The sequence below is a fragment of the Polistes canadensis genome, unplaced genomic scaffold (assembly GCF_001313835.1).
Source record: "Polistes canadensis isolate GaletaPanama2010 unplaced genomic scaffold, ASM131383v1 scaffold_51, whole genome shotgun sequence".
In the NCBI taxonomy this organism is placed as follows: Eukaryota; Metazoa; Arthropoda; class Insecta; order Hymenoptera; family Vespidae; genus Polistes; species Polistes canadensis.
In genome coordinates, this window is record NW_014569598.1 from 531,108 (window position 1) to 549,714 (window position 18,607).

General features: G+C 40.6%; 2 protein-coding genes across 9 annotated transcripts in view; both read right to left on the minus strand.

Annotated features, from left to right (window-relative positions):
* LOC106785468 (CUGBP Elav-like family member 4) overlaps positions 1 to 18,607 on the minus strand; it is a 490,380-nt gene that overhangs the window by 343,344 nt on the left and 128,429 nt on the right. The window contains exon 4 of one of the 8 annotated variants that reach the window (XM_014745976.1): positions 6,502 to 6,647. The exons of the other annotated variants lie outside the window; for them this stretch is intronic. The gene's annotated coding sequence lies outside the window, so the exon portion shown is untranslated. The remainder of the gene's footprint in view (positions 1 to 6,501; positions 6,648 to 18,607) is intronic. 8 annotated transcript variants of the gene reach the window in all.
* LOC106785469 (protein yellow-like) lies at positions 12,546 to 14,543 on the minus strand. The gene is made up of 3 exons (XM_014745983.1): positions 13,999 to 14,543; positions 13,364 to 13,770; positions 12,546 to 13,085 (listed from the first exon to the last, which is right to left on the minus strand). The coding sequence occupies exons 1-3, from the start codon at positions 14,350 to 14,352 to the stop codon at positions 12,602 to 12,604; spliced, it is 1,245 nt and encodes a 414-aa protein (XP_014601469.1). The 5' UTR covers positions 14,353 to 14,543; the 3' UTR covers positions 12,546 to 12,601.

Consider the following 18,607-nt stretch of genomic DNA (forward strand, 5'->3'; position numbering starts at 1 on the left):
TGCTCGAATCCGTCCAGTCAAAGGATGCACGCTATTTTGTTCATGAAAGAATCCTAAATGCACTATCTATAAACATTAATTGATAAAGAATTTGGTAAGGCGATAAAATAAATACTTAAAATACTGTACAACTGTCAAAGAAATTGTATTGCACATAAATATCGACATATTGATCGAGAATAAATCAGATCTAATAAAACTAAATAAACAGATAATCGCGAACAGGTATATTATTATCGTATCGCGTTTGTAAATCTTTTCGGGATAAATTTCCATCTGTCCTTAAATGCTTCCGAGCAAGTAAGAAATCCTTCTTTTCAACAGTTAAATCGAGTGAAAAAATAAGAATACCTATCCGTAGAGCCACGAACAGGTCCGTTTGCTCGCGAACCGATGTATTATGTATACGGAATAAATGGAATAGAGAGGAGCTTCTAGCTTCTTCGGTCCTTCGAAACCAATAGGGCGAGATAACGGTCTTACCATCGAACATATTGCTTGGCCCACGTTTGTGCGTAACCTTCTCTCTTCAACCCCTTTGCCTCCCACTTTTTCTCTTTCTCTCTTTACATCCCAGATTCTTACAGTAACAGATAAGTTCGGACAGGGAAAAAATTTGAAGGCCCAACGTCAACCCTTTCATAGTTTTCGTAAAATTATCAAAGACTGCTGTTGACGTGTTAAACGTCAACTTAAATAATCCGTAAAAGAAAGAACAAAAAGAGATATTAAAATGAATTAGTCAAGAAGAGATAGTTCTGCTCTTTCTTTAAGATTCTCAGGACAACTTTGCGTAATGGAGTACTAAATGTATATTGTAAGTTTTACCAGCCATTCGTAGTAGGAATAAAAAATGAAAGTGCAATTAAACGAGCATAAAGCATGATTCGAAAGATATGGGATCGATAAAAAAAAGAAAAAGAAAGAGAAAAATGGAAAAAAAAAAAAGAAAAAGAATAAGACACAGGAGGAAAAAAGATGGGAAGATAAAGCGGTACAATCAGGAGTTTTTATTGGAATAGCTTTGACTAGACTCGATTCTCTGATAGTAACGGTCACGGCAGTATAACGTAACTTGGTACTTGGACTGTACCGGCAAAGTAACGGCTTGCGCTAAGTATCTCAGCATACACATCTTTCCCTGGGCATTTCTCTCCGACTCGCCATCCCACGAATACGCCGTCGTCCTTTCTCTCCTCGCCCTATCCCTTCTTTCTTGGTTCTATCCCTTGAAGCTCCCGTTCAGCCCGCTCCTCGTTCCCCAAGCCCCGCTGGGCGTGCTGAAATCGCGCGCTAGGAGGCCGAATGTATTTCTCGAAGGGGCTTAATGTTGGCGAAAGTGGAGGTGCGGCACAATAGTGCCGTTGCTTCGTGGGGTGAGAAGGTGGCCGAGGGGTAAAGGAAGAAGCGTCGAAGTGGTGCGAGCGTAGTCATTGTAGTCAGAGGATGCAGCACAGTCCCACCAACCATAGACGCTTCTGTGTCCTATTTCTATGTAAGTGTATGTGTACCAAAGAGCTCGCGAGCGAGCACGGAATACCAGCTACCCAAAATAAGCATTAAAGTTACTCAAAGTAAGACCTGAGAAATCATTTATCAAGCTTATCCTAAACTAAATGCTGATGGGAGTTTCTCCAAGTCGTATTTTTTTAGTTTCTCCAGTATGCGCATTTGAACGCTGATTAAAAAACAAAAATTATCGATGACTTTCAATTTCTATTCTCATTCCTTAGTTTCTTCCGAACACATTGGAGTATCTCTTGGAAGTTGGAAACTCTAACGAAAGCTCGGCTAAGGTGAATATTTTACACGTAAATCAAATCTAGGAAGGAATATACGGTGAAGAAAGGGTGGAAGGTTGGAGAAGTGGGAACCTAAATCGAATAGAAGCGGCGCTCGTGCAGCACGCTCAAGCACGACAGCCAGCTCGCTCGCTCTCTCAGTCAATCCAAAGACCCTTTTCCACTCTTCCTTTTCTATCTCTCTTCACGAAGCTTCTTCAGTCCTCCAAACTTCCCTTTCTTGTATCCCAACGCTCACCGTTGGGCGTCACGTGCTAGCGGGGTATATTCCTCGAATATCTATCGACTATTGAATTTCTGTCGTGCGGCAACGATGTATCCGTTATCGAGTCTATTTACATCGTGGGATTCAATGCGGTGCTGCAAGCAGCTCCGAATATATGTCGTTTTGAGACGCTGCAACTGCATGAAATTATTTTCGGCAAGCTTTTCTACGATCCTACCTTATCTAATTTAGATTTTTTTTCCTTTGATTACCACTAAGATATCTTTTAAAAATATTCGAATCGACGTATCCATGGTGTTTTCTGTTCTTTTCGATAAATCATCTTTTAGTAACTGAAAAATCCCACGCGCTATTTCTTGCATCTCATTCTCGCTCTCTTTCTCAGCCGGTTGAGAATGATTAATATTCCGATGTAGTCGAACTATATACATACGGCAGTAGTAGAACAGTACTCAACGGTGGAAAAGCGCTAGCTTGCAAAAGAGTAAGAACGAGGTTAACGCGTAACGCTTCACAGAGCTATCAAATATTCAGTGGCACTTCTTCATCATCTCTTGGTAATACTATCTTTATTTATTTGTTTGCTACCTCGTGTTGTCCTGAGAGAATATAGAGAAAAGCTTTGACGACTTCATGGTGAAACGAGCGAGAAAAAGTCGTTGTATCGCGTTCCTTTTTCTTGTCGCCTGGGAACACTGCCAATAGACTCTCACTCAGATACGATTCTGACTAGAGAAAGGCACGCGTTAAATTAATAAGTTATGAGGACTTTTTCGTCTCCTGGCTCGAGGCCGAATCACTCCGAATACGTGATCATCCTGAGTCTTGTTCGAGATGAACATTTTCTGATCCTACTCTCTCGTAGCTTTTAGAGAAAAAAAAAAGCTTGTCAATAACTAGGACACGATGTCGATTGCTAGAACACGCCAATTATCCTCTTTCTACAAGGTATTTGATTATTTGTACAAGACAAAGTATATAAGTATAAAAAATAATAATAATGAAATGTGTGATAGATGATAAGTTAAATTATAACAATAGGATGGCAAGTGTATTTAGTGGGTCTCGCGGCAGTGCTTTGACGACAGTCGCTAGATAGCTCTTTCATCCGGTAATTAGCCAGAGAGCTCGAGGAGTTATCACCTGGTACGATCGTGACTCACGTATGCGTGTTCGTGTACGCGCTCGTTCGTTCGTTCGTTCATTTGCTCTCGTCTAACGAGAGAACTAGAGCTCTCCATTCGGTTACGCGCGATATCGTCTACTCTTGTCTTTAATTAATTAACACCGTCCTCGAATAATAATTATCGAAATGAAAGATGGTATCTCGATCAGCTTATTTATTGGAACCATCCGATAAAGGATCTACCAACATCGTTCGGAACCGCCACCACCAGAGCTCGTCGCAAATGTTCTCTATCTTTCTCTCAACGCATACACACACACACACACACAAAATTTCGCAGAACGCAAGCGCACGACATGTACGTAGTAGGAAGAGAGATACGTAAGCTCGCTTCTCGGTTGTGCTGCTGGCCGGTAGCGATATCTAAACGCGGCTCTACCCTCGCGTAATTGATTCATAAATTAATTTGCTCGAGCAAGCTCATATTTACGGCTTTTAATTACACCTAGTCTAACGTATCCTGTTCCCATTTCATGGTCGAGCACACTGCGCTTCCACCATGAAGACATCTCTCTTCGCGAGACACATTTTGTCTTTGGACATTGTACAAAGACGAACACGTCGTCCTCTTTCAATTTTAATGATTCTTCTTCTAACTTATCTTTTCATCTTTCCAATATCCTTATCACATTCGGTTTCGAACTGTACCTCATAATTTATTAGATCCTTTTACTACAGCGACACCTTGCAAAATCATTGCGGATTCAAATCATATAACTCTAATAAAAATAATGATATATAATATAATAAAGAGTAGGATATTTCGTTTAGTAACTGTAAGAATTCACTTGGCATGCAATCCATGAAATATCGGGTGGGTAAAAGTTATGTGTTTCTGGCTAAAGCAACCGATTCAATTACGCCCTACGCTGTGATTCGGAATAGGCACGAAAGCTCTCGAATATACGAGTAGTTCTACTAGGTGGCGGTGGAAACAGTCATGGGAAGAGAGGAAAAGAGAGAAAAAGGAAAGCGGAGGGAGAATCGAAGAACGAAGCCCCCCGCATAGGTCGATTCCAGACTCGTTAGACCGGTACAAACCACAGAGCATGGGCTCTGCCATGGTGAAACATGTGGACCTACCCTAGAAACATATATATATAAATTTCTATACATGTGTATACACGTACACGTACACGTAGACGTACACCTACGTCCCTTTGCATTTGAGCTTTCCTCCGATATTAAAGCTGGGGCAATGGGATTGCGACGATTGGTGGCGCGCAACTACCTGCCTGCTGGCCGCTCTACCGATAATTATGTGCCAATTAAATTTAACGACTGTCCATTATTCCGTTTCGCGAGTACAACGTGAGCAGCCCACCTACCAACCGTTTTCTCGATCTGATTCGATACTACCTCTCCCCTCCCTCTCTCTAAACCTCCATCTCTTTTTCTTCTACCGTAGCCGAACCAATGCATCGGTAGCAACTATCCTACATCGAAATCCAATTACTTTTTAATATCGCTCGGACGAGCCTGGAATCGAGTCGCTTTTTGCGGATTCCATTCCGCGTAGGAAATTCGTGTAGGGAGGTAAAACTGCAAAAGATTCGTGCCAGAGAATAAATGGTTCGAGTCCCTTTCCTTCTCTCCAACACCTTCCTATTCCTTTCCGTGTACATCGCTTGTCAGAATCTTTCTAGCCCGTTTATTCCGGACGATTCGACCGAGCTACGACCGAAACGACCAATTTTTCTTTCATTTACAGACCTTGTCCCGCATACAAAGTGTGCGTGACGTCGCATGAAATATCCTTCAAACTCTCACACATTATACTCTCTCTCTCTCTCTCTCTCTCTCTCTCTCACTATCCTTACCGGCACCCGTTTTCCCCATACCTGTCTTTGTTTCTCTCGATCTCTCTGTGTAAACGTTTAAATCGCTTTTAAAACTATATCCTCGCGCGAGCAGTCGAGCTTGACGCCCGCTCTTTTGCTACTCATCAAGAATTCAAGCGTTTCGACCACAGATTAACCCGTTCCACGATTTCTGTTTGCTACCCGCTTTCCTGCTCCATTAAAGAAGGAGTGAGGGGAAAGCACCGCGTCGACTCGTTTTTTCACTCTCTCAGCCTAATTACCATCACTAATTTAAAGAAATATTCGATGCCCCGCATTTACGCGCGGTTAATGCAATTATTTGCTGAAACGGGGTTTGATCGTGTCGACCAGTACACACCAAAGCTAAAAGTTTCTCTTCTTTCGCAAATAACCTATCGAATGTTATTTTTTGCCAGAATTAATCGTTCATAGCAAACGTTTGCTTTTTATACGTGTAAGTAATCCAATTACTATAGATACGATCAATAATTAATCAATTTGATCGTCCCCCGGTTAATTTTCATTATTTTTCTAATGCCTTATTTCGTGAAACCAGAGGACCCAATGATGGAACGAACGAATCGTTTAAAAATACATCGACTTTGATTTCAATTAATTGTATTAAAACAGTTATTTCCAATCATGCGTGTCTTGTTAAGAATTTATTCTCTTACACGTTTCAATTAAAACACCACGCCGAGAATCCGACGATGCTCAAAACGCGCGCTCCGTTATTCTCGTACTGGACTTAATTACGTATCGACAATCAGTCCGAAATACGAAGGGAAGCGTAACTCTTAACACGAAATGAGCTTGATACTGTACTTCTAACATCAAGTTCGAGGAGTCGTTGGGGGAACGTCGGAGTTTCGGATACTGGGACGAGTCGGTAGGGTGAGCACCAACACAGAGTGACCACTAAACACCTAACAACCAACAATTGCAGCCAACATCGAACACTGATAAACCAATGAAACTAAACCAACCACAAGTCACATTGTAACGGAGCTCAGCGAACACTGAAGACAATATCCAACGACGTACGTATACATATACGTGTATATACATACATCTATACATACATACATATATAAATACATACATACATACATATATGTATAAGTACCAAATGCAAAATATGAAGTAACGTATAAAATACAACAACGAACGCGAAGAATGCTGCTTCGAATCTAGGGACAAGAAAATATTGAATTAACAATAAAATTAATAATATCTCGAGATAAGCATTCTTCGGTTGACGTTTAACCATTCGTTATCTCGCAAGAATCTCTTCTTGCGTTTAAATGTTATTATAACATCAAGTTTGTGTCAAGATATTAAAACATCGAGGAACACTAATTATTGTGAAACACGTGAAAACGTAAAAGTGATACAGTCCAACACATTTAATAAGGATGACAAATCTTCAGAGAGATACCGAGTAGGGGTTATGGTGTGACGTACCACATCGAGTACATTGAGAACGTGGTTCGCGCGGACGACTCTAGTAGTGGTAGTTGATGTTACATTGTGTGTTGTGGACGTGGCAAGAAGAAGAAGAGATGGAGGAGGTGTGCGGCGCCCCCGGCCAGCCGGTCGCCCGTCACACCCTGAAACAGAATAAGGATGTCACTCCCCATTGAAATCGCCAATCACTCCGTACCTCAATATCGCCTGTAATCAACAATCTAACAACATTTTGCACAACACAAAAGAACATTTAATAAACTTCCCATTACTGTAGAAAAACGAGATCTATATTTTTTTCCCGTTTTTGCTTTTATCTTTTTTTTCGTCGGTTTCATTTCCTTTTGTTTTCACAACACAACAAAATAATAGATCTAAATTGGAAAATAGGAAAGCGATTTCGTTTATATATTTTCGTGAATGGACGGCATTCGAATAGAGACAACAAAGCTTCTACGCCGAATGAAATTTACAACATCGATCTACCACCTCCAGCACTTTGCGGAGTATGCCTGAAAGGAATTAAGCGGAATCAAAGTAGTCGAATTCGTTTTCGAGTCTCGAAATCGAATTCCATCCTACTATTCCGCGTCGCTCTTTTCCGCTTTTTATTTTCGGGGAATTCGAATAGCCGAGAGAAGGGGAAAATCGATCGCGTTTGTTACGATTCGACTTTTTTCGGTTACCTATGTATATACCCATAGTCGATACACTTCCGTTGCTTCGTATTCTCATAGAGAGTTAGAGTACCGGCGTGAAGTCGTATTCGGCTCGAGGATTGGTAGCCGAAAAAAGGGGCAAGGTTTTATATCGAGAAAAAGGGGATTTCGGATTTGCTGGACCGTGTCCACCCATTGCATCGTTTACGTCCAATACAAACAAACGAGCTAGATAGAAGGACATACTGAGGGAAACAGAGAGAAAGGGAGAATAGGGAGGGGAGAGAGAGAGAGAGAGAGAGAGAGAGAGAGAGAGAGAGAGAACTAAAGGGCTGAGAAACGGGAGCACCGACCGGGATTTTAACGTCGAGCACACTCGTTTCGAGTCGATAGGTCCACTTCGGCTGCTTGGGAACCAGTCGACATGGTCCAGCAACTTCTCTTCCTCCTCGATTCTACCCTTTTCCTCTAACAGCTAAACCATCATTTTTGAATCCATAAAGAGGACGATCTACCGTCCCTACCGATTCATAAATATCGGTTCAAATCGAGAGAACCTGGATAAACGTTCGCTTGGATATGCAAACTTTACTTTACAGTAAATCCCACAAGATGACTGCGTACGACGTTCATCATAAAGAGGAAAGAGGCGTCGAAGGGATTCTCTTGACCTTCCATGTGTTTCTCTCGGCATACTTTTTCTCTCTCATGAGATACACTACAATTTCAAGCTACGGTCCTAGCTCGTCTTTTTAGCTATGTATCACCCTTGTTTCCCTTTTTACCTTCCTTTCCATCTCTCGCATTCTCCCTCTCTCTTTCTCTATCTCTCTTTGCGATTCTAGGGCTCTGGTATTATTAAAATCATTATTTCCGTCCGTCTCTCAGTATTCATACTGAAATAAATAAACTGTACGCGGCAGGGGAAAAGGTAAGAGAGAAAGGGAGAAAAAGAGAGAGAAAGGGAGAAAAAGAGAGAGAAAGAGAGAAAGCTGTATTACTTTCAAGGGACGCGGGAAATGGGCTCGCGTATATACCAGGAGACCTTGCAAATGTACAGAAACGAATAGGCGGAAATATTACAAGCAAAAAGAGAGAGAGAAAGAAAAGGGAAAAGCATAAGAAGAAAATGGAAGAAGGAAGAAAAAAAAAAAAAGGGAGAGAGAAAGAAAAAGAGTGACAGAAAAGGCATTGCTGAGTTCACTTTGTATGCAGGAAAGAGTACCGGAAGATCGAGCGACCAAGGAAGTTGCATCACATATATATGTACATTAGTACTATTATCTTTAGTCTTGATTTTTTCATGATTAAAGTTAATAACTGGATTTTTAGGTTTCACATATTTCTAATAGTAGACACGACGAAACTAGTTGTGAAGATTTGTGGCCGAAAGTATCGGGTTTTATTGTTCAAGTAATACGAAATATTTGTGCAATATTATTCTCGGTATTGGAAAGCAGTATTCCGTTGAAATGCGATCATTGATTTATTGCTTTTGAAATAGAACATGTCGAATTAAAAGAACGTGAAAGAACAAAGTTAGATAACAGTTAACATGGTGTTAGGGTATTTGAATTCGTAGACGTCACAACCGTTTGATAGTAATCGTATGTAACGAAAAAAAACAATTGTCACGGAATCTACACCTCAGTGAGTGCTTCTTATTTTCATGCTCGTGCACTCGTGGCGAAGATAACGAATAATAGAAGTCGAAATAGCGCCACACCTTCACGAAAACGAAATACGCGTACTCAATCCTAAATCCTACCGGCTGGTTGGCTGGTTGGTTGGTTGGCTGGCTGGCTGGCTGGCTGGTTGGCAGGTTGGCTGGTTGGTTTCTGTAGCGAGCCTTGCACATACGTGTTTGCGTTGCGAAAACGCCATTCCAAGCGGAACTAACGGTAACGAACGGTTACGAACGTAAGGGACCGGTTCGCAGAGTAAACGACATTTCACTCGAGTAACGTCATGCTCACACCAGCAAGCCACCAGCTGAGTAAGAGGAAATAGAGAGAAAGAGAGATAGTGATAGGTTGGATGGACGAGTGAATCGGTAAAAAGCGTAAGTATGGATCAGTGATTCTCAAACTTGAAACACTAATGTTCATGTAAATAAGAAAAGTTTGATGACTAAAATATCTCAAAGAATCGTATGTTGAATAGTCCGAAGTTAGAAGTTTCGAGTCTGCACGATCAATAGAAAATGTTTCTCTTCCTTTTTCTATCTCTGTCTCAGATATACTATAACGATCCTGATAAAAGGATTAGAAGGGTACACGTTCATGGTCGAAATAAAAGTGTATCGTGAAGTTCCTGAATGACGCGGACGATTCCAGCGCGCAATGGCGTGCGACATCTCCAAACTCCTGGCAGCCCCAGTGCCCTGAGTGCGTTTCACTAGTTTATAGCATGCTCGTGGTTTAACGGATTCCGGGCGTTGGGTAGTACCTCTCTTGCAATACACCATCATCCACTCGCTGGCAGGCAAGCGTTGTTGCTTCGAGAGGGCAGTCGGTTCTTCGCATTGCACTACCTCTCAGAGACCAATGGCGGTGCTTGCCTGCCTGCCCGCCTGCCTGCATCTGCATCGAGCCAGAGCGCTCGGATAGTAAATTACACGTTGACTAGAACTGACAACCGCAATGCGTGCCATACGCGGCCGTCGTGTACGGATCTCTTCTCGTTCTCCCTCTCTCTATCAATCTCTCTCTCTCTCTCTCTCTCTCTCTCTCTCTCTCTCTCTCTCTCTCAAACACACACACACATTCACTCACTCACTCACTCATTTCCTGTACCAGACGGCGTGTGTTTATGCGTGCGCAATCCTCCTACACTTTCGACCGAAATAGACCGCAGAGTGAATTATAGATCAAGTATCTCATTAAAGACGTAAGGAACGAAACTCTCGTTTACGAGTATTCAGTGGCGGATTTAGTACTTGAGAGGCCCCAGTGCAATTCAATCTTAAGGCCCCCTCTAAATAACTAACTCCTAATATTAAATTAGAATTTTATTCGGTAACGGTAATAAAGATGAGTGTAAAAATTAAAAATTAAACAATTTGTCTTCTTTTTTTTTTTGAGACTAAATTGTGGGATTGGAAGACTCTTCGATTTAATCATATTTCCGTGGTAAGACCCTAAGGATCCTATTGGCCCCGACATATTAAATATTTTATATATAAGTAAAAATTTGTTACATAAATTCAATTATTTCATAAACTGTATAATCTTTTGTAGATACAATACGGATGCAACCGTGTACCTTGCAATTGAAAATTGGATCGTTTATATGTATTATACTTTTCAATTTTAAATGATAAGATTAACATGTAAATTTTAAAGCACTATGAATGCACAATGAAACACTGCAAGGTTGAATATATACATATATACACGTATCTCAACCTACTAACGTATCGTAGCACTTATAAAAAGAGAAATGTGCGCAAGCGCACGTGCGCGCCTTTGCGCCGTCTTTTCTTTCCGAAAGAAGACGGCGGCGTATTACAAAATCCCACCACTGGGCTACTAGCATAGACCTCGTCGACATTGACTAGGCTGCTCGCCTTCGTACACGTGGGTATCAGTGCCAAACACCGGTAGTTATGTATATTAGGAGCAGTAAAACTGATGCAAATTTATTTCGAAATTCTGCGCCGCTCTCGTAAAATCGTTTTAAAACTACCCTCGTAAAACGATTTGAGACTTTCTCTCTCCGTTCTTCTTCTTCTTCTTCTCTTCTCTTCTTCTTTTTCCTCTCGCTTACTTCGACGTTACTTTTCTGTCTCTTTCTTTCTTCTTTGCTCCCACGGGAAGTACCGCTTCGAGGCTTCAAGCCGGAAAGGCGTATCACGTCTTAAATAAATCGTTCACTTTCCGCCTTTAAAGCAACGACCTTTTCTATCGACGTCGTAGAAATACGTATAGCAGTAGTAGTAGTAGTAGTAGATACGATAGTTTTTCCTTATATCTTCTCACGATTCATTTTTATTTATTTTATTTTTAGTTTTCTGCACGATTTGAAGAATGGAAGGAAAATTAATTAAAATTTGTAGACTTAAGGTATACCTTATAAGAGTAAGGAATATATGTACTTGAAACAATCGATCGCGAAAAGACAATTTGTTCCGGAAGCAAATAAGGAACTTTGCCGTTCATTTGAGATCGTGTAAGAACGAGAGCCAAAGAGAAGAAGAGAGAAAGAGAGAGAGAGGGAGAAGAACTCGTGGTCGTTGAAGAGGAACGAAAATTTAAGGGTAGCCGTATATTATCGCGATGAAGGGATTGTCTGAGGTTAACTGCCAGACCTTTGTAAGAGAGAGAAAGCGCGCACGTGCTAGAATAAAAGAGAAAGAGAGAATGAGAGAGAATGAGGAAGGTGGAACGAAGAAAGGTTGAGGTTGCGCTATGAATATGCCGCCATTAGTCACACGCCGAATCGTGCCATAGAAAGAGAAATAGGTGACACGAGTTTCGCGGAATTGCGCGCCCTATTGGTATCCCCAGGGTAGGTAGCTGCTAGCCCACGGGAGTAACGCGAACAATTCTTCGTGAATGCACACTTGCCCCACCTCCCAAACGATGAGATCTTTCGCCATTAGGCGGGCCACTGGCTGGTATATATCCCCACCCTTCGATTCTTTTCAGTTATTGGAATGGGAAATAGTTGTAGAAAGGAAGAAGTCCTACCTAAAAGCTTGGTAAAACTTGCTCAAATCGGTGGCAAGAAGAAGGATACTAGGATGTTTCTGTAGTCCAGAAACATTAACAATATTACCAAAACGTCCCTGCAACGCTATTCTTCCAACCGTTATCCAAATTCTCTGTCCTGTCAGAAAGCTTGCTCGTTCGAAACATTAGCTCTCTAAGCGACGACCCTGTCACCAACAGACTCTATCGTTATATCTCAAAAGGCAGTAATGAAACGGTTAACTAAATTACTATATGTAACCTGTCACTCGCAGGATTCCTTCTCATTTCTCTCTCTCTCTCTTACTCTTTCTCTTGGATACAAGTTACCTCTGTCAATGAGTTCTATCCCACTCCCATGAATAGTCAGATGTTCTCCCGCTTTGGATATGATATTCAACGTTTGGAAAAGGCTTGAAAGCACTTTGCACGCGATATTCTTGTAAACGAATAGAGAGCAGATTTAAACTATAATGAAGGAGAGAGAAAGAAATGGAGAATCGCGTCCGTGACTGGCTACATTCGTGTACTCTCTGGTTGATGTAACAACCATAAACGTGGCTCGTTAGTGTCAATAGTTATAACCGCAGAATTGCTATCTCTGGTAATGCTCAATTTTAAAATCAACCGGTGCGAAAGCAATTCGACGTTATTTCCGGATTAATTTAATAGACTTAAGATTATGCTCAACACGTTTTATTTCAAGCTAATTTGATACTACAGTAAAAAGAATTTCTTTCGACGGCATCATATTTGACGCCAAAATGTCGTATCGGGTGCACTGTGTCTCAACAAAGAAGGTTCGCATCTCGTTCCACGGATAATATCGTCTACCTTGGCCGTGATTAAACGAAAGTTTGTTTCCGTTGGCTTCGACGTCTTGTTGATCGTTTTTTGAAGCCTGTTGGTATTGAACCAAAGTTCCTCTTCGCCGTGGTTGTTCGTGATCACTTTAATACCACTGACGTATTGTAAGATTTCCTCGTCTTGACAGATGATAACGACGTTCTCAGGGGCAAATGGTTTCTCAATGTCCCAACAAGCGATCGCGGTTAATTGGACGAGCTGAAAAAATATGACACCTCGTCGGGAAGTTGCCTGTACGCCGGCTTGGCTCGCTCGTTTGTAATTCGAACGAAATATAACTGGATCACGGAATTCGCTCTCCTTTAATGAAACCGTGTCCATGAATTTCTGGTAATAACTAGCGAGCGAGTTGAAATATAGATATCTGAAAGTATTACGAGTTTTTTATTAGCAAAAAGAAAAAAGAAAAGAAAAAAAGGGAACGTTCGATGAAAATATTCAGGCTCTCAATTTCAACATAAGTGAATATCGTGCAACGCCGATCGAGAAAAGGGCAAAGTGAAATTGTCCATGAGTATATTTTGTAACTACCGAAAACCGGTTCTCATGATCTTGCGAAATAAGATGAATTTAAAGAAAAGATCAACGAGAAAAGAACAGCCTTGAGGGCCAGCGTTCCGTGACGAATGTTTAATAGCGCACCTGTGATTGTAAAATCCGATTGGCGAGAGTGACATGCCAAGGGTTCCGTCGGTCAGATCGAACGATTCCCCAGCAATCGTAATGTTCATAGCATCCTCGTCAGGGCCAAAAGCGTTTCCAGCAGTATTCGAAAGTCGCCAGGAGTGATTTTTATAGAGGTCATAAATAAAAATGCCATTCTGATCAACGTCGGCAACGTAGAGGTAAGCGTCAAGGCACGTTAGACCAACTTCCACGATTGGTGTAACTAAAGCTGATTTCCCATTCAGAACCTGATCAGAAGGCACTATGTATTTGTGGATCAATTTATCTGTATTTAAATCAAATATCAGGATCTTCGTTGGACAGACAGCATCTTTTCCTATCCTTCCAACATCCACAACCCATAATCGATCGCATTCGTCTATCTGAACATTTTATACTCTAGATTATAATAATATTACAAAACATAAATTGCGTATTGATTTTTAAACAACAGTGTGCGAATAAAAAGTTGAGATAAATATAACTTAATCATTTACAGATAATTATCTTATAAAAGAAAAAAAGAAAAGTATAGACCATAAATAATTTTCACTTATAATATTTAGCTCAACTTTTTTGACTCAACATTAACAGATTTTCTAGATATTTACCGCCAATCTATACACGGATATGAGACTGTCACAACCGGACGATGCCGTGTGCCATTCCCAGCTAGGATAAGGAATCAACAATGGACCACCTGGCCCATTAACGTTGCTCACCAAAGAAAGAACAATCGGAGTACCGTCTAACCATTGCGGACTTGTGACAAAAGCTCGTCCACGTTTGTCAATATCAATGTCTTGAGTAAATGGATTGCCAAGAGTGAAATTTCTTCCGGTTAAACTAACAGCTGGATGAATCCAATCCAGATACTTCCATTGATAAGCAACTTTCAGATTAAAACTTTTGATAGGACCGAACAATCCGAGGAAAAATAGAATCAAACTTAATGAGACTTCCATTGCTCCAACACTTTGTTATAACAAAAAAGAAAAAGAAAGAACTTCAATTGCTTGCTTGTTTCTGTTTCAAATGACAATGGAAAGCAGACTTTATAAGAATCTTGGCCTCGACTATGGGTGCGATCGGAACAACACTACATCGCACAGTGGTAAGTAAATATTCTCGACAGAAACGTAGATCATTTCTCCAGTAATGGTAACAGCATTGAGCCCCACTCCCGTTACCACCACCACCACCATCTGTTTAAACGTCATCCTCACTTTAATTATCGGATATATTTATAATTAGATTATACAAACGATGAGTCATTTTAATGAAATCTCGTTTTGTATAAAGACCATTGAGCATAAGCGAGAAAAAAAATATCGTTTTATTTAAATTTACAAAAACCTAAAATTGTTGTACGTATGCAAATATAAAATTAAAAAAAAATAGAACATTCGAGTAAATTACTTTAATCGTAGAATTACGAGGAAAAATGTAGCAGATACGAAAGCATTTTATACAGTTTTTTATTTACAGTCAAGTTTGAGAGTACATTTATTTAATTTAAAAATTACACTTCATATATTCGATAAGAAAAAGATTCATGCGAAGGTACAATAATTTATAATGAAATGAAAATAAGTCAAAAGTAAAAGGTGCGAGGTTAAGAAAAAAGATAAACGTGGTAGAGAGAAAATAAGCAGAGAGTATCAGTGATACCTTTGACTGAAGGCTATCACTTAAATTAGCAAGGATGCTCCCGTAAGATTACTTTCCTTTGATCATGGCCTGCTGTCAAAGCAACGGCTTTTGGACGTGCCAAGGAAAGTAGGTTACATTACCAACGCAAGTGTTCGCGTTGATATTTTTTTTTTCTTCTTTTATTTTTTCTTCATTTTTTATCTTTTCTTCCGTTTTGTTTTTTGTACGTGCATATTCTCCGAATGATAATAAACCTTTGACGTTATCGTTTGCACACGTACGGCAGAATGTTAACGTCCGTGATTTCCTTTATCCGATTTAGGTATCAAAAGCAAAGCTGAATTTTTCGCGTTCCTAATCTTCGGTTAATTTTCATATTCTACAACTTGCAATAATTAATCATAGGAAACAATGATACGTTTAGGCTGTACTAACGAAAGAATTCAACTTAGTATTTAAAAACTAATAAGTAGTTTCTCGGTTTAAGCGAAACTCTTTTTAAACAACAGCTGTTATACCGCGATCACGCAATGTGGCTATAAGCGTGTTTGTGTATGCATGTGTGTGGGAAGAGTAGTAGTACTACGCTTTTCATCGCTACAAGCGGAGTCGAATTTTTTTGTCGGCCCGGTCTCGAGGTTTGAATTGCATTACGCGCTTTTGCCTGTATCCGAGAGAGAAAGAAAGAGAGAAAGAGAGAGAGTGAGAGAGAAGCAAAACTACATTTGCCGAGGAGAAGTGGAAACCATAAATCACTTGGCCAGTCACGTTTAAGCTAAACTAGAAGACAAATGGCTGGCTAATTTCAATTTTAATGCGTGGATCCGAAAGGTATTGCGTTAGTCCGGATTGGATGGTTTTGGGTATCATTTTAAGGGATGCTTCTCCCTCTCTCAATCTTTCTTTTTCTGATCTTGAATAGGACATTATTTCGAAGTAACAAGGGAAATACTTTAATCGATCTCTCTTGCAGAACATCATATCTTCCGAACAGGCGAACACGCGCAATCCACTCGGACCTCCTCCTTTAAAATGAATTAATGAGGAAATAGAAAGTATTCGCTGTGGTCATTACGCTTACTAAGATTAAATGCTCGAAGAAAAATATCCGGGTCAATTAGGCCAACGATAATAACCAGTCGAGATGACAAGAGGGAGACCGTCGAGTAAAATAAAATAACGAGCGTTTTAAAAGAACTTGATTATTATCTGAACGTGTAACGAGCGTCAGGGACTGGGGGAAGGGGGGTAGCACAGTGGAATGTGACTTTTGTAAGAGAATTAACTTTTAACGTAAGATACTTTTTCCTTTTTCACATTTTCAAAAACTTAGGTATGTTAATTATTCCAAGTTAATCAAATCGGTTGAATCCAAAAGAAACTAATTGAAGCAATCTATTGTGTTTGTTGTTCCTAGCGGTTAATATTTCCTATAGTTTAGAGTTGGTTATCCGATATCGACAGGAGACAAGAGAGGCTTCCAAGATGTCTCACTCTTCGATGGAAATAGTTTTTCTTTGCTACTTCGCTCTTTCTCTTCTTCTTCTTCTTAAACTGAGTTTAGTAAACCATCCTACAAGCCAAAGTTCTGAACGTACGGGTGGCATCGAAGGAGCGTAAAGTCGGAGACGCCGTAAAAGTTGGCTAGAGTCAATTTTGCAGTTGAAATTGGTAATACGATTTGTACCGAAATATATATATATGTACAGACAGTCGAAGAAGAGAGAAGAGCAAAAGCGGATAAAAAAGAAAAAGATAGAAAAGACGCGAAGCATGGCTGAGAAGCAAACCTTGTAACTTTGGGTTTCGTTCACTCCCTTTCTTTTACTCTCCTATCCCAACGGATGACATTCACTGGACCAATCCATTCGGAGTTTGGTGTCACGGACACGTCTACCTTACGAAACGTGACAACCTTGCGGGAAGACGTTGTACGTGGCTATCGTACAAACGAGATGAAGAACAGAAAAGCACGTTCTCGCGAAGAATGCGAATAATTAATTAATTATTATGGTAAAAAGCAACCGAGAGATGGAAATAAAGAGAAAGAAAGAGAGAGAGAGAGAGAAAGAGAGAGAGAGAGAGAGAGAGAGAGAGAGAGGTGGGAAAAGGAAAGTAGATAAAAAGAAGAAAGAAAATTTAGTTGAGTTAGGAGCTCTCACGCACGATAAATTCCACAGCGAGATAAATAAAGCGTCACGGACGGCGTAAAGCGGAGCACAATTTTACTCTCACATTACCGTCGTCGGTAACGTAAAAGTATGCTACTTTGAATTTCTATTCAGTAACGAAGATACAGAAGGTGTCGCGAAAGCCGCTATTATCACGCTTGGATAACAGACTTAACGTTTCTGGGAGAGTAAGAGAGAACGAGAGAAAAAAAATCTTGTGCATTTGCGAAAATATGCGAATACGTGTGGGAACACATTTGAAACGTTTATTTCTGCAGTTCTTTTTCTTCTTCTCTTATATTTCTTCCTTTTGGAATGAACCCTTGAAGTAAGCTTACATTTCTTAGAAAAGTTTTTCAACGCGGAGAGGACGCGGCGTTTTACCATGGCAACGACATCGCACATCCCCAGTTTCACTAAGCAAATGGCAAACTATTAGAAAGCACGAGTACAATCTGCAAAAATGCAATAATAAGTAGCATACAAAGTGAAAAACGGATGGGGCGAACTTCTTCCCACCCCTTGACCTCGAGCACCCCACCCCCCGTTTTTCTCTTCATCTTTTTCTTTCTCCTTTGGTCAACCCTTTCTCACCCACCGCTAGCAGCACCGGTGGAGCGAGCATCGCCAGTGTAATACTCCAAATGAAAACTTACGCTAATTAAACCGTTAATAGCTGGCCGCGTATGTACGTAACGACCTGTGGTGGTTACTTAATTCCGAGAAAATGAAACGTTCGGACCCTGCGTGCATGTAAACACATCGCTAGCTTTTACCTCTCCTCTCCTCTCCTCATCGCTCCTTTCTTCGTATTCGCGAAAGCGTGAGTATTCGCGCGAGCGCGTGTTCTATGTTAGCTCGCTGCGTCGGTCGCTCGTTGTCGTTGTCGTTGTATTACCAACCTACCAACCAGCCAGCCGCCAGCCAACCAGCAAACCAACCAACCAACCAACCAACCAACCAGCCAACCAGCCAGCCAGCCAGCCAGTAGTACCACCAAAGTCCTACTTTTTGTTCCTCGCACTTTTCGGTGCATTTTTAACCATCCTTTCTTTTCCACTCATCCAGGATCTGTGTTTCGTTAAATCTCACGAGGGGACCAGGCCGCGGGGCTGCCGCAATATTTTCCTACATTTCTTTTCTTTTTAGTTTCTTTTTTCTTTTTGCCTTCTTCTTCTTCTTTTTCTTCTCCCCATTTCGACTACGTATTAAACAGAACTATGAAAAAGAAGAAACAAAAAATGGAAAAAGTGGAAGCAACGTTTGTTCATACGTAACACCGTTATATGCGATATCAAATTCTCTTTATGGTTCTTAACGGTTAGATCATTACGGTAAAACGCGTTTATAACATAATCAGGAAAAAGGAAGTTATGAGGGAGGAAGTTAATATAAT

What these genes read in the sequence shown, in the direction of transcription:
- LOC106785469 (XM_014745983.1), bottom strand. Translation starts at nt 14,352, where the DNA reads ATGGAAGTCTCATTAAGTTTGATTCTATTTTTCCTCGGATTGTTCGGT. An exon ending in TATCCGTGTATAGATTGGCG is followed by an intron (nt 13,771 to 13,998) that starts GTAAATATCTAG and finishes TAAAATGTTCAG; the next exon opens with ATAGACGAATGCGATCGATT. An exon ending in ATCGGATTTTACAATCACAG is followed by an intron (nt 13,086 to 13,363) that starts GTGCGCTATTAA and finishes TAATACTTTCAG; the next exon opens with ATATCTATATTTCAACTCGC.